The sequence below is a fragment of the Mesitornis unicolor genome, unplaced genomic scaffold (assembly GCF_000695765.1).
Source record: "Mesitornis unicolor isolate BGI_N332 unplaced genomic scaffold, ASM69576v1 scaffold6912, whole genome shotgun sequence".
NCBI classification, from domain to species: domain Eukaryota; kingdom Metazoa; phylum Chordata; class Aves; order Mesitornithiformes; family Mesitornithidae; genus Mesitornis; species Mesitornis unicolor.
In genome coordinates, this window is record NW_010168414.1 from 23,806 (window position 1) to 39,663 (window position 15,858).

General features: G+C 40.8%; 1 protein-coding gene across 1 annotated transcript in view; it reads right to left on the bottom strand.

Moving 5' to 3' along the window:
* The window catches only part of LOC104536406 (2-oxoglutarate dehydrogenase-like, mitochondrial), a gene marked incomplete at its 3' end in the record, with an annotated part of 32,533 nt that extends 21,189 nt beyond the window's left edge, over positions 1-11,344 (bottom strand). Inside the window, exons 1-3 of the mRNA XM_010179000.1 lie at positions 11,135-11,344; positions 3,554-3,733; positions 766-868 (exon numbers count right to left, since the gene is read on the bottom strand). Coding sequence (XP_010177302.1) covers positions 766-868; positions 3,554-3,733; positions 11,135-11,341 — 490 coding nt within the window. The remainder of the gene's footprint in view (positions 1-765; positions 869-3,553; positions 3,734-11,134) is intronic.
* Between the last annotated feature and the right edge of the window lie 4,514 nt (positions 11,345-15,858).

Consider the following 15,858-nt stretch of genomic DNA (forward strand, 5'->3'; position numbering starts at 1 on the left):
ATAGAAAAGCAGCAAAGAGGCAGATTACTGTACTTACAGTAAAATTAAGCAGAATGTGTTTTATCTACTACTTGCAGTATGTTTTATGTCTGGTCCAAAAAGCTTCCCTAAATATCAAAGAAAAATTGATTCTGTGTCTTGATTAAGTAGATAACCACCTTTTAAACAAAGCAGGTAGAGCGAAGAGTCGAGAAAAATCAATCCCATGGTTTTTTATTTAAGCAGGGAGGAGCAAAGAAATTGATCAGCACAATTTCTCGGAGATGTGCCCTCTTAGCAACCAGAGCAACCTTTGCAAAAGCAGACCCTAGTGTATTACACTCCTCCAGCAGTAAACCAAAATGATCACCGCTGGATTATACACAGAAGTCAAGAATTCAGAATAGCCCAGCCAAAACAAGTGTCAAGCATAACGGTATAAAACTAATTTAGATCACTAGAATCTTGGCCTCATGTATTGATCAGTGTTAATTTCTGTGTGGGCCAAAGCCATAAGATTTGGGGGTTTTACAAACTGTTTATAACCATAATTCATCAGAGGGTGAATACACAGGAACCTCACCTGTAGGTGAGTAGAACCTCAGAGTAGAAATTCCATTGTCCTGAAATCTGAGCCTCCTTACAGTTGCTCAAAGAAACTATTTCACGATACAAGGAAGCAGAAAAGGTAGAAGCTTCCCTAAAGTGGAGTATTAAATCATCTCAGTCCAATGAGACAAAAGAGACAAACGACCATTGCAAATACGAGGCATACAGTGTACGCACCGAGTTTATCAATTGTAGTGATTAAGTCAGATGGAACAAACGAATCCAAGTCTGCATCCAGAATTCCAAGGGGATCCAGCTGAGCCACATGATGACCACGGATCTGAAAAAGGAGAAGAGTGCGAGAAAAGGTAAATCACACTAACAGAAGTCAGACAAAGGGGAAAAGTCACTGATACCTCTCCATAGTACGTCTGTCAGCCATGAAGTCAAATAAGCCACCACCAACAATGCCAAAAAGGGAAATATTTCACAAGTTTTCCCATAAGAACAGGAAATGAGCATTATATCTCTGGATATGTATAACACCTCTATTAAAAATGCCTGAATGCACATTAGAACATAACCTTTATTTTGTCTGACACACAATTTAAACTGGAATTACACTGAAGTCTAGGTTAAAAAAACCACTGAAGATTGTACTCTAAATCTCTGGGTAAAATCAAGAAACTATGACTAGGGTATAGAGTCTATCATTTGCTATTTCAGCCATTCTGTATTTTTGCCTGAACCCTCCTTTCTGCACCTGCAGAATACTAAAATACAACATTGCTGACCCAAAACATAGATCGATACTGACGAAGTTTGTATTAGCAGTGAAGGGATCACTATTCATGAGTTCTGCTCCACATCAGATAGCATTTATTTTCATTCATGAAATTTTGTGAATTTCATGTATGATAAAACTGACATTCAAGACACCAAAGAACACAAATTCGGTAGGGAGTTTAGCCAGCTTTCATTTATCAATATGACCGGTGTTAATGCATGCCACAAACTCCTATAGACCAGTGCAGTGTATTAACACACACCTGCTACAGAAGAAATCCCAATTGATTCAATTGAGCCACAAATAAAACCCGATTTTTTTACATAATGTTTGTCGTGTGTGATCCTAATACACCAAATTAGCTCATTAAAAACTTCTTATAGATGAATATAGGAATATTTTCTCCTTAAATTTTTCTTCTTCAGGACTAATTCAGATCACTTGGGTAGAATTTCATTCACACTACTAACACCGTAATTGTCTCTGAAAAAAAATTAAGAAGTTTCAGTATTAATAATGAATTGCATCACACTGTAACACAAGGTGCTCTGGCAGGGGGGTTGGACTAGGAGATCTTTTGAGGTCCCTTCAAACTCCTAACATTCTGTGATTCTGCAATTAAAGTGTGGTTCATCAAGAAGGGGCTTGTAAAAACACTATTCAAATGTTCTATATTTGCAGGAGAGTTCACAACAAAATGCTTTCCCCCCATAAGCAAACAGAAATATGGTATCTTTTTTAGAACCACCTCCCCATTAATGCAGTCTGGCCTCTGAGATTCTTTGCATCTCATGAATCACCAGTAATAAAACTCTTGACAGGCCAAATAATGCCCACAGCAACATCTGTGCCACCTCATTGTTTACAGAGGCACAAAGCCTATCTGAGTGGAACTAACCAAGCAATTCTGTCTCGAGCATCATCAACAGGAAAGAATTCACCTCTCTGAGCTACATCTGCTCCGCAGTATTAGTAGGAAGAGGATTGGCAAGAACACCAAAACCCAGAAGAACAAATCAGTAAAGCACTGTGACATATTACACTCTAGGAGCAGTTTTGTTTCGAACTAAAAGACACTGTTTTCCTCAATACCAGGTTATAGTAACAACTGCAAAAACCAGAGATCAACCCTGTGAAAATATATGCATGAAAAATTTTCATCAATTGCCATAAATTTGACTAAATGCAATTTCTACCTGAAACTAGACTTTAAAATCGTATTTTCTAGACATATATGCAAAAAAAAAATACAAAAGAAGACTCAATAAATTAATTTATCTAGACTCATTTTTGTTAAGCACATACACTTCACTGGAAATCCTTCTTTCAGTGCTTTGCATTAGACAAAGCAATAGATCAACTGCCTTTGCAGAAGACCAGCTCAACAGACCACAGAACCCATAAAATGCTGACAGGTTTGAGAAATGAAAATTCTGCATCCTTCTCCAGTTCATTTCATTACCAGGCAAAGGAAGGTCACAAATTGATCGTATTCTTTCCACACTGAATTTAGAGGGTATTAAATACCTTTTAAAAACAGACAGTTGCCTTAGGTAATCCACCCATAGACACATGGGTGCCTGCCATCTCTACAGTCGTGTCCGTTCCATCACTCGAGGCAGAGGGCATACTCTTTCAAATGCAGGAAGCAAAATGGCAATCCCTGAACTGTTTTCAAGTAAATGGTGTCAAAGCAGCCTAACAGTCTCCAATTTGCTCTAATTCTTCAAATTTTTGGTGCAAGCAAAAGTGAATGGGCTGAAGTGGCTGTTTTCTACATAGCTGTTTCTAAGCAAATTTTGTATGTTCTTTATAGTCACAAACCTTTCTACTCTTTTACAGCACCTCTCCAACAGCCAGATTAACATGGGTTGTCTCTGAATCAAAGGTGACAATGTACAGCGTACAGAAGAAAAGTTTTCTGCAAGAGTTCCTCTTCTATTTCACTGACAATAGCAAGCAAGAGTTAAAATTCTGAGTGCAGTGCAGAACAGCCTTGCTTAAGTCAAGCTGCAGTAACATTTTTGGGGTTTTTTTTGTTTCACACTGGTTTTAAGCTTTTTATTGAAATCAAGCTATTAAACACAAAGAAAGACGACAATCTAGGTCAAGACATTTTGGATCAGAATCAAGGCAATAGGCTAAAGTTAAGACCAGAAGACAATTAAGAACATAAAAAGGAAGAAAGTTTGTTTGCGAAGGAGAAGCCCTCCCACACCTACTCCACCGTACACTTACTTGGTATGCTCTGATCAAAGACTGCACAGCAAGGTGGTCTTCAACAAGCTTCTCAGCTTTACCCGGTGTCTGGGCCAGGCCATGGCTCTGAAGAAATGATGCCTTTCTTTCCAACTGACCTGGTAAGTGGGGATCGTATGTTTGGCCAGCATTAGCATTTCGGAAAAACAAATCCCAGGACTGGATACATGTACAGAGAAGAAAAGAAGAAGGGAAATGTATTACCTCAAACAAAAGGCTGAACCAAAAGCAGCTCCTTTGAGATGCAAATTGTACCCCACGACATTACAGTACTAAGTACCACCACTAGCCAGCAAAAAGAGAGCACTGACATCAACTGTGCGTTTCGTTTACACAGAACCCTTTCAGTCTCATTTCTTATACTGAGCTTGTTCAGTGGAAAACTCTTCAGCACACACGGGTCCAAAGCATCTTCGTACATTATTCACTCACACAGCTCTTTTTAACTGTGACGTTCATTCAGGCAATGTTATGGGTATAACATTATGCTGCTGGTAAAGAGGTATCAAGCCTATAAAACTGAAAACCTTAATAAATTAACCTGAAACCTGAAAACCTTAATAAATGAAATTAATCCATTCCTTTAATGATACTTAAAGAATTTATGACACTTCAAGACACTCACTAAATATGCTAAATCAGAATCAGTCCTTAAGGGCCTTTCCTGAAGAAACTGTTTAAAAGCAGTAACAGCTTTGCTGAGCAAAGCTTTAGGTCTGAGGTCCTTTCTTCATCAGCTTACGTTACCTTACCAGGAAAGAAATTATGGACCTGGTTTCAGGTGCAAGTCATAACTTTAAAAGAGTACATAATTCAGAAACTGAACAAGAACAACAAAAGATCCTTTTATTTCCATCTGCACTTTTACACAAGCTACCTCTTCCACACATGCCCAAATCTGTTTTTCCGAACTGTTTCCATTCTAATGAGGTGGTTACTGTCCCAGGTTCGAATGGCATTAGGTACACAGATCCCAAGAGACAGCAGCAGAGCGGGATAAAACATCTGAGACACTTATATCCAAGAAAGAAGAGGACTAATCAATACTTGTGCTTCACTTACAGTTTCCATAAAGGGTAATGGGAGGTCAGAAAACACTTTCCCCAGTTTGGCTAACTTAGGAAAGAAAGGAAGCTGTTTCAAAACTTCAAAACCTTTGTGACTGGAATAGAAGAACTGTAAAAGCTAAATTTCATTTGTACAGCACACGTCATTTACCCTGGCTGTGAGCTTGGAACAAACACATTTCAAGGAACCAGTGCCAGACAAGACAAAAAGTAGCCCAAGCATTGGATTTTAAAAAGAACATTACTTAATATATTCATTACAGAATATAAAAAAGAATCAAAATCATGTAATACCAACATGACAGAAAAATATTTATAGATTTTTGTTTTCATTAACAAAAAGTCTTCATATTGAAATTTCTACAAGCTTTAAGGTGTTCAGAATGACTGTGAGTGGGGCAGCGTACAAGAGCTAAACATCACCCAAACTTCCAAGTTCAAGCTGTGGGATGGGGGGACTCACTGAACCTGTGGGCAGGAGCCCTATCATTAGCATGAAGCCACTGCCCAAGAAACACTGCTTTAGGACACCTCTCTTACTTCTTTATTAATACAAAGCTTCACTGTTATAAATACGATAAACTTACTTAATTTCTTAATCTGTCACCTTGCTCTTACACAGACTTTATCTAAACATAGCTTAACTTCCATATGCCATGACAAATCAAGGCATACAGATCGTGCTTGGTGGTCACTTCCAGATACCCCAATGAAGAACTCACTCCTCCTTCCTTCTCTCATTGATGGCCATTTCCTACATTCTTCTTACCTTGACACCTTGTCACACTGAGATTAGCAGTCTGAATTTACACAACATCCTAAAAATGGTCTATAAGAGCGTATCAGCGTAACTGCATTCCTCTGGTATTCTCTCTATTCATACACCTTCTTCCTCTGTATTAACAGCAGTATCGTTATTCCGTGTCTATACAGCACCTAGTCTGAAAGTTTGCAGATCCCAGGCAGTGAAAAATGGATACAATCCCTTTGTGTTGTAACTAAGGCTACTTAGACTGGAGGGATTATTTTGGCAAGACATAGTTATTAACTTCCATTAAATCAGGAAATTCCAAGCACACACTTGGATGCATAACAAAGCTGACATTTGTATTCATTCCAAGTTTTAATAAAGAATATGCTTTACTTATGTTAAGGTTCCTTCCTCACTATTTTTAACACCATGATACACATACAATGAGGATAATAACTATTCCTTTATTGAGCCAAATGCTTTTCATTTAGATGTAAAAGTTATGACAATACAGTCCCACAAACAACTGAAAATGGTTTTAGGTAAGTGCTCTGTTGAGACAGCTGCTAGCAAAATCCAAATAGACTTGCCCAACAAAGTACCTGTTTAAGTATAACAATAAGCATGGGACCCTTTCTTTGCACAAACTCACAAATATAAAGAAATACCTTCAAAATGTTTATATCTGAAGATGGAGCCAGCTGGGACAGAAGGAACCCACACTGTTTTTTCCTATTGCATTTTTGAACTTATTGATTTGTTGCACAGACTTGACATTTAATCAGAGGGGAGGGAAAATACATCATTTGGCTACAGAAAATTAGTTTTTTCTAGACACACATCCATCAAAGCCTTTACAAATTTCTATAGTGTCTTTCAAGATTGATACCAGATTACAGTCTTCAAGTCCTGTGTATCAATGTCAGTCTCTGGCTACAGCAGTTGCCATGTGTCTGAACAGCCAGAAGACTGACTTGGTCTCGCAGCAAACCTGCTGGTTCTCAGCTAAGTTAGTAAAGTTCTTTAGGAAAATGGTGGAAGAGACTTGTAATAGAAACATACATCTGTAAAAAAATAAATTACTCTGGTAATACATGATACATTCTTGTGGTTTTTTCCTCCTGTCAGCAAATCTGCATTGTACTTAACCATTACTTTCTCCAGTAATATAATACAATGCAAGTGATTCAGTGGCAATATTCTACTCTCATATAATAAACAGTGTTGCACTTGGAATAACAAGTAACGTATTAGTTATCTTGATGGGCTGGGTTTTTTCTACTGACACCACAATATTTGTCACCTGCAGTAAGAACAGTAAAGTCTTACAAGACACACACACACTACATCATCTAAAAAAAAAGAAAGGAAGAAAGGAAGGAAAAGGATGAAGTCAAAACAAAATAAAACCCTCACCCTTTTTCCAAGTACATAAAACAAGGGAGTGATTACACACTCCAGTAAAGTGGCTGCATACAGGATAACATGGCAGGCATTATGTACACTATATCCAACCATGTAGTTTTGTAATTAATCTTGTGATAGTAATAACCGAGCCTTGTCAAGGTTCTCTCTTATGATCTATGGCCCTGACACCACACTTCATGGAGAAATAATGATGCCTCTTTCAGAGCCCACGTCATTTTATTCTGACTGTTGTTTTGGCTACTCTAAGGAAGGAAATTCAAAAGACAAGGAAATGCAGAAAATCATGAGGAATGGATTTGCACAAGGAATAAAAGCTCCTACGGATATAAAAGCATATTCCTTGATATATAACCATGGTACACAAAGAAAGGAGAGATTCTTAGGCCAAGCATTCACTGGAACACGGCAGCCATATTGCAAACAGTTTTTAATACGTATAGATGGGAAGACATGTCCAGTCAAATCCTCCGAGAAGAAAACAATTTGAGCGGCCTTGATTAATTGGAGTTTCTAAACAAAAGAAAATAGAGTATGATTTTTAAAGCCCGGGAAACTTTATCATCTCATCAACCTGAAGTAGGCAAATACCCTGTAATAAGAAGGAAATATCTAAGAAAAATATACACATGGAAAAATAGGAAATAAAGATGAAAAAGAGGAAAGATATTGTCATGTCTAAAATTTTAGCACAGATTGGATCTCTAAACCATGCTCGATATACTGGATAAAACAATGAAGAGAGAGTCTAATTATCAGTAATATCATAACCAACACCACGGAAGCCACTGGCGTCTCTGGACGTTATTTTCCAACACCTCCACCACAATCCATAGCAGAATGACAAATTCACAACTTGCCTACAGTCATATGACTACAGCATGAATTTCTCTGTATTTTTAGGAGAATGGGTGAGTTAAACACTCAACATCTTTAACCTGTTTTATTAAAGCACAAATTGAACAATTTCTGTGAACAAAAATCTTGGGTAGGTATTTACAGCTTTCAGCTGATGAAATGAAGTGGTTTTCAAAAAGCCAAAAATTAATTTTGTTGATGAAACAAAGCAAAATTTATCAGTAACATTCTCCTCCACCCCTTTTTTTCCTAGGCTGTGAAAACCTAATTATTTAGGCAAGAATAGCTGAAAAGTAGTCCATGATGTCCATCAATCATTCTTTTAAGCCTCCTAAACTAGGCACACAGTGAATTTACTTCAGTTCATTACTGTTGTAAGTACATCACCTATAGTTAACCTGGAAAAGAATGCACACATTTTTAAAATGCATCTTGAATTACCTAGGACCCACTCCCAAAGCTACACCCTACCCCAGCAGTACATTTACATTCCTCTGCACATTCCACTTCCGCTATTTTATCGGTTTTTGTTCAACCTACAAACTGCATCATGTCATCAGGACGCACTGCCCAACTGCGCTTGAGCTGCCTTTTGGCCAGATTTTTAGCATTTCTGCCCAGCTCCAAGCATCAGCAAAATATCGAGCAAGTCTAAAACCTGCAGAAGGGTTTGCTCTTTGCTAGGGCAGTCGCGCCGGGAAGGTTTCCCGCTCCGCAGAGGTCAGGGCTGGGCTTTACGCGGGGCCTGATGGGGAGGGCCCGGCTGTTCAGCACCCTGGCCAGCTCCGGCAGCTGCCGAGACATTCATCACCGTTAATGAGATCCCCGCTCAGCCTCCTCTTCTCCAGGCTAAACAGACCCAGCCCTCGCAGTCTTTCCTCATATGAAAATACTCCAGTTCCCTCACCATCTTAGTAGCTCTATGCTGGCCTCTCTTCAGTAGTTCCTTGTCCTTCTCGAACTGGGGAGCCCCCAGAAAGAAGGTTGTCACAAGTCAACGCAACTTAAATAAAACAAGTGAAAACAAGACATCACCACACACGCGCCTTCTGCATGACTTCATTCCTTCAGTGTCCTCAAAATAAAGGGCTGTTATCTATCTATAGCACCAACACATAACGAGAACTCCTCAGAAATTAATCCAATGCATCCACACAACATGCTGCCCTGATCTACAGTGGCTGGAAATTTCACCACCAGTTACATAGTGAAGAAATCAAAGACAGAGCCACCCCTAGAGAAGGTCTCTTCAGTTTCATGTTAAGGTGTTACACAAAAAAACCTAGGATGTATCTACTATGTAAATAACATTCAGTCTTTAGGGCTGTCACTGCATATGTGTTGTGGTTTAGGCCTAGTGCTCAACTGAGCACCACAATGCCCACAAAAAGGGGGCTAGACAAAATAAGGAGTGGGAGGGCTTCTCACCACTTAAAACAGTCACAGACTGTTGACAGACCGATGACAGACTCATCAAAGGGAGAAAAACAAAACAAAGCCATTTTAATTTTGTTACCAATAACATCAGAGTAGAACAGCAAAAGATACAACCAGATCTTAAAGTCAAACATCTTCCCCCCACCCCTCCCTTCTTCCAGGGCTCGGTTTTGTTCCCCGTTTCTGCACCTCTCCTCCTTTTTTGCCCAGGGGCACAGAGGGATGGGAATGGAGGTTGCAGTCAGTTCACCTCATGCATCTCTGCTGCTCCTTCCTCTTCAAGGGTAGGGGAGGACTCCTCCCAGCCTTCCTCTGCTTCCACGTGGCACACTTTCCACAGCAGAAAAGTCCTCCGCACAAGTCCAACTGTGGGTCTGCCCACAGCTGCAGTTCCCTCATGCACAAAACTGCTTCAGCCCAAGTCCACAAAGCTCCAATGTGGGTCTGCCCACAGCTGCAGTTCCCTCACACACAAACTGCTCCAGCACTCACTGCCCGGAGTCACAGCCTCTTCAAGGGCAGCATCTGCTCATGTGGATCTGTCCCACCAGTGAACTTTCACTGCCAGCGGGTTGACCTGTGCTCTTGCCATGGGTTGCACAGGGAACCTCGGCTCCGTGCCCTCCTCCTTCCCCCTCTCCTTTCTTCCTTCACCAACCTTGGTGTTTTTGCACAGCTGCTCTCCTCACACACCTCTCCCTTCTCCGCTGCAGGTCCCCTCTGATGATTCTGAAGAGTTCCCAGCTCTTTCTTTTGGGCTGCAGAGGGGCTTGAGCCTAAGTTGGGGCCGGCCGAGCCCAGCTGGGCAGGGCCAGGGCCAGGGCCACATCACCCACACTCAGGCTGCACTGGTAAAGGCTGATGCAAGAGACCAAGGGTGCATCGCACCCCCCTTAAATCCATGAATCGCAGAGGCACTGATTGGCTTAGCCCTGGTCAGAGGTGGGTCTGACACTGGAGCCAGGGTAGCTTTTCAGGTAGCTTCTTACAGGGTTACCTACATAGCCCTCCCCCAGTACCAAAACCCTTCACAGAAAACCCAATACAATATGTCAGCTGCCAAAAAGACTAAATTCAGACACAACATCCAAAATAAAAGAGCTACAAAAATGCTTTCTTCAGTTGTCTTTTTTTTATTGTTTTCCACAACCTGAGTCACTTCCTCACGGTCTAGACAGACTACCAGACTTAGAGCAACAACTTCTAAGTAGCATTTTGATATATGTGCCTCATGAATACAGGAACACACACTCAATTTGGTAAACATTTTGGGCACAATTCACATTACGTCTCTAGAAAGTGACTTGCCTGTCTTAGAATTTATCAGACTTCTCATCAGCTTCTTAAGCTGCTATCCATGTATCACAATAAGAGAGCCTTCCTTGTCAGCAGAAAGCTTGTTAAAAGATAAGTCTATGTATTTTGCCCACAAGATAGGATTTGGGCAATAGATTTTAAGTGGAGGAAAAAAAAAAGCAAAGAACTGTCTGTGGCCTAGAGAGAGACAGAACAAAATACTTCTCACAATACTTAAGACGACTTTTCTGATTATTTCAGATTCAGTTTTAAGGTTACAACTTCCACAGATACCTAAAGGGAAGTGAACACTCATCTTCTTCAGTCACTTTAGAAGTACCAGGGTCAACACATACTAATTAATTATAACGTATCCCCTGATACAACTTTGTTTAATTTCTTGGGTCTTCTTCCAGATGTAACTAATTACTTAACAGACTGCTTGAACAGCACTTCCACAGAGGAATGCTGGAAGCTTCCGAGCAGCTCACTATTTCTGGTCTGGACTTCTCATTCTTTCCGCTCAGCTCAGCACGCCTGTGGCTCCTCTGCACATTTCTGCTGCAATATCACAACGTACAACAATCAATATGTGGGAAATTAGTTTCACATTTTTCATTTCATACAAGACCTTGTTCTGGATTTTTTATAAAACAAGTTAAAAAAGAAAAACAAATCGATTTCACTGTTAACCTAGTATCATTTACAGCCAAGTTTAAGACTTACCTTATGTACGCTTTTAGGGTTTTCAAGCCACGCATAATACATTTCCTCCACATAATTTGAATTACTCCCACTCAGGAACGGTTCTGAGGTTCCTGATGAAGCATACCGTTGGCCATGTAAAAACACCCTTCTGGCTATATCTTGCTTTTCCAGTAGTTTATTGCCATGCCACTTCAGTGTAGCTGCCAACAACTTCAGATGACTCATGTTTGTTTATTAGACAGAAGATCCGAGCCTATTAATAAAAACAAAAACAAACCTAATCAGAAAAAAAGCCAACGAACTGCAGACGCATTTCAGCCTCACAGTGAAAACTGAGGTTTATGGCTAGAGTGCTCTTCAACAAAGCTCAGGCCTAGGCATGAAGTTCTCCTTCAGAGGAGAGGCCACTCCATGACTGCCTGTAGAGCTACGCTGAAAGCAGCAGAAGTGTTGCTGATGGACGTCCCCACATCAAGCAGTTCACCTCACAGCTTCTGTAACTGCTAACATCATTCCGGCTCCTGAAGTGGTCGTGATACCATTTGTACCACATGCTCCCTGAGGCCCGGTTCCCTGGGAACAAACGAGTCTGCTAATCATTGACTTCTCTGGAGCTCTGGGCAACCGTAACTGCTGCCTCTCAGCTGTAGGAAACTGCAGCCTTTTACCAAGTCAGCTGGGGTTGGTACAATAAACAGCGTCCACCGCAAACACAGCGGGTGAACAAAAGCCTGCTACCTCAACTTTATGCCATGAATAATGGAGCTGTCAAAATAACTAAAAGTGTTATTTAAGTGTTCATATTGACATTAGCCTTCAATCAAACAGTGTTACACTAAGAAAAGGCTCAGTTTAATTTGCTTTCCTAACGAGCAACGTTTATCTTGTCCTTCCAATTGACCTCGTAGGAGCTTTTAACAACAAGAGCAGATTACCTGCAATTTGGAACAGTGACAAAAACAGTAAGGGCTGAATCTTGGCAATGCTGAACACCACCAGCTCCAGTGCTAGTACAGTGAACCAAAGCTCACCTTCAGAATAAAACTGTAGCTCACGATTGGACCACAAATAGTATAAGCTTAATGCTAAAGTTGCTAATGTTACAAAGGAATAGCAATAATGTAAAAAAGAAAAACGCAAAATGAAATTATTAGGGCTTTTTTCACTTTGGAAGTATTTGGAAAGTTACAAGAACATAAAAGGTAGGACACGAATTGAAAGGAAGAAAAACTGCGATTTAACTCTGAAGTGGCTCTCATTTGTTTTGCCGTCCATCTAGAGAAATAATTTATTTGGTCAGAAGGTAAAATCCAAGCTTTTTGTCACTCAGTGTAACTAGTTGAGTAATTGCTCAAACCAAATGAAAGTACTAAGGTGCCAAATGAACTCCAAAGTGTTTTAAAAGCACTATTTTGAGTCACAGATCAAATTTTAGGTATCCTATTACATGCAAAGATTATTTTCTCTCTAATTCAAGAATTAGTAGATACTTTAAAATTCTGTATACAGATTCTACCAAATTCTTTCCTCACAGTTTTTCCTCTTCCCCCTCTCCCTTCAAAAAATTAAATACATGGTTATAATTCCTACATTTGTAAGGGATAGGGAGAACTATATTTTTCATAATCCACTTTAAAAATTAATATTAGTCTTTAAAAAAAGGCTCCTACTGAATAAAACAGTATTACTGCATGCTGTTCTCTGGCATCACATTTTTAACATGACATTTTTAACTCGACATCTGTTTTGGAAGCTGCTGACTGGATCCCTTTCCTAGTCACTGACTTAACCATATCATTCCAGCAGCGAACTCTCCTCTACCCCACCAAATGCCATTGTCTCCTCTTTCAAGACTTCTGCAGCCTTTTCGCTCTCATCCCTGAGCAGATCTGATGGCCAGCTCGTAGTACCAGCTGCCATCACCCACTTACTGAGTTTTCCAAACAACCACTTGTTCACATTCTCCATGATGCCCAGACACACAGAAAGCGTTCTGCCAAGGCAGTATCACCAAAACCAGTATACAATCCTCCTTTAAACCTACAAAACCCTCAAAAACACACACTCCTCTTCCCACCTGGCATTTGCAGCAATTTGGAAACAGTTAAGCTACTAGTATGCTGAATCCCCTGTACTTTAGCATTATTTCTTATCTACCTATATTCACTTGTTATTTCCCATTTCACAGATTCAAAGCCTATTACAACACTGATTTCCTCCTGTGTCAACATCCTGTCTATGACTAGGACTCCTAGGCAACCGGAGGAACATAAATACTGTCAGCACCATTTTGAAAGCAGCTTAAGTCTTGTAAAAGCTCAGAGCAACTGGGACAACATGGACAGAGTTAATACATTGTCTGCATACGTAATTCTCTTTAAGATGTAATGACACTAAAAACACTACATGTGCATCACATCATTTTGCAAAACTTGGTAAGCATTCTGTCTGTGCCCACTTTGATAGAGATTACTATTCTACCTATCTTATCCCCTGCAACTCCCACCCTCTACTACCAAACTTCAGCACACATACCTGCAGGGTGGACACTCATTCCTAAAGGGTTACCGAGCCTCATTTAAAGTGTTTTGCAAAGAGCTGGGAGAGAAGGAAATGAGGAACATTTCTGTCAGTTTATCATACTACAACAGCAAGCTTCTTAAGTACAGGAAATCTCACTTTCTTCCTAATACGTCTGCCTGCAGGGTCTGTAGGTCTTTCTTCAAGCAGATAACCAAGAACTCATAGCAAGATTTGTCAGGGAGATTTGAAAATGGATGCGATGATATAACGTAATAGAAACAGAGCTTGTAAGTGGTACTGGTAACTTCCCTCCACTTCCACCCAAATTTCAAAACAGGGTCAGCACTATACTTCAAGTTGTAACTACTGAACACGTAATCTGTAAGAGTAGATATGGGCTACATTGCTCCTGTGAAGATAAAAGGATCTCAGGTGAAGAAAACTGTCATCACAGACATTATTCCAACCTCATGAAAAAGTAATGCCTCCATTCTTACACACATCTGAAACAAAAAAGTATAAAGTCATTGATCACGTAATTCCAGACGGACTTCACCTACAGATTAATTTCACTCAACAAAACTGAGTTCTTCCTGGTTTCTCCTCTCACACACACTGCTCTTCAGCACAGATGTCAGCTGTCAGCAGCTAAACGAATCGGAGACCACCAGCATGATCATAGACCATTCCAGCCCACTCAGCCTTGAGACTGTCAGTCAAAAATCAGCACACAGGACGGCAGGCAGAAGTCAGAAATAGTTAGGATTGTTCCACTCCACTATACTTCCTAAATCAAGCCTGAAATGAAAACAGTGATTCGCAAGGAAACAAGCTGAGCTAAGAGCAACCTAAAGGAAGATATTAATTAAATCTCTACCGGAGGTCAAAAATAAGAAGGAAGCAGTGAACCAAAAGAACAACCTGATATTTAATGCACCAGAGCACCCTTAAAATGATGGAATTACGTGAAAGCCTTAAGCAGCTGAAAACTTCTGCAGCTGTTCCACAGTACGGCATGTGTGTTCCAAGCCATGAGGTAGCTTTCACCTTGGCGCTTTCAACTCTGGAAGTGACCCAATGTCACAGACAGTCTTGTGAATTATTCTGCCCAGGCTTCTAGAGGGTAACTGAAGCATATGAAATAAAAAAGAGAGAGCAAGACACTTCTGATAGCAACGTGTTTATCCAGATTTTTTCCAAGACCACTTTAAATATCAATATATTGCATAGGCTAGTATCAAACGATTCAAATATTCTTCTGGTATTGTCAGTACCCTTACTGAGTTTCTTAACAGACATGAAATCCTGCTTTCAATGTTAACAAACGTTCTTTGTGCTTTGTGGAAGTAGTCATTAACACACCTGGTCCGTATCTCACAAAAACTCTCCTTCACCTACTATCATGGTCACTTTTTCCTATATTCCCCATCAAACTCACTCCTAAAGCTCTACTTAGGATTGGGAAATTCCAATAAAACAAGGCTGACAGCGAAAAACTGGTATGAAGACAATAAAGTATCTCCAAAAGCCTGTCACAGATAACTGAAACTAGAGAGAAATGAAACACCCTTATCAAATAAGGCTACTTCAGGAATATATATCTCCATATGCCACATGTTTCTTTTCTTTCCAGCACAGATGTGCCATACTGTATAAAGAAGCACAATTCTCCATCCAAAAAGTTGACCTGGGGGAAGTTCACAAGCCGTGCATTGACCACGAGGTGTACACTGTAAGTCTTGGGCAACAGAGGCATTTCTACACAATAAAAATACTCAATACTCATACTCTCCCCTCAAAAAAACCACCTTTAGAGGGTACCAAAGGGATAACATCACCAGAGACTCCAGGCCACCAAAACACTGTAAAAGAGCAGGGGAGAAATATCTGGAAGGGATCAGGTTTATTCCTCTGCTCCTGCCCGTTAATGCAAGGACACGTCCTTCCACGGCCAGTCGGCAAAACCTTCCCACGCCAGTGTCCTGCCCACCCTGACTGCGGCCAGAGGCCGGAGCCGGCGAGGCTGTCAAGGCACTCCCGGCCAGGATGCAGCTGAGGTGTCACTGGAGCCCGGGTCAGAAGGGCCGCCCTCCCCCTCACCCCGAGTCGCGGTGCTCCTCCGGAAGGCCGTGCTCCGAGGCTTGGCCCGACCCTGCGGCGCGACCCCTCAGAGCCGCCCGGCAAGCGGTCCCCGCCGCCCCAGGGGCCTGCGCTAGGGA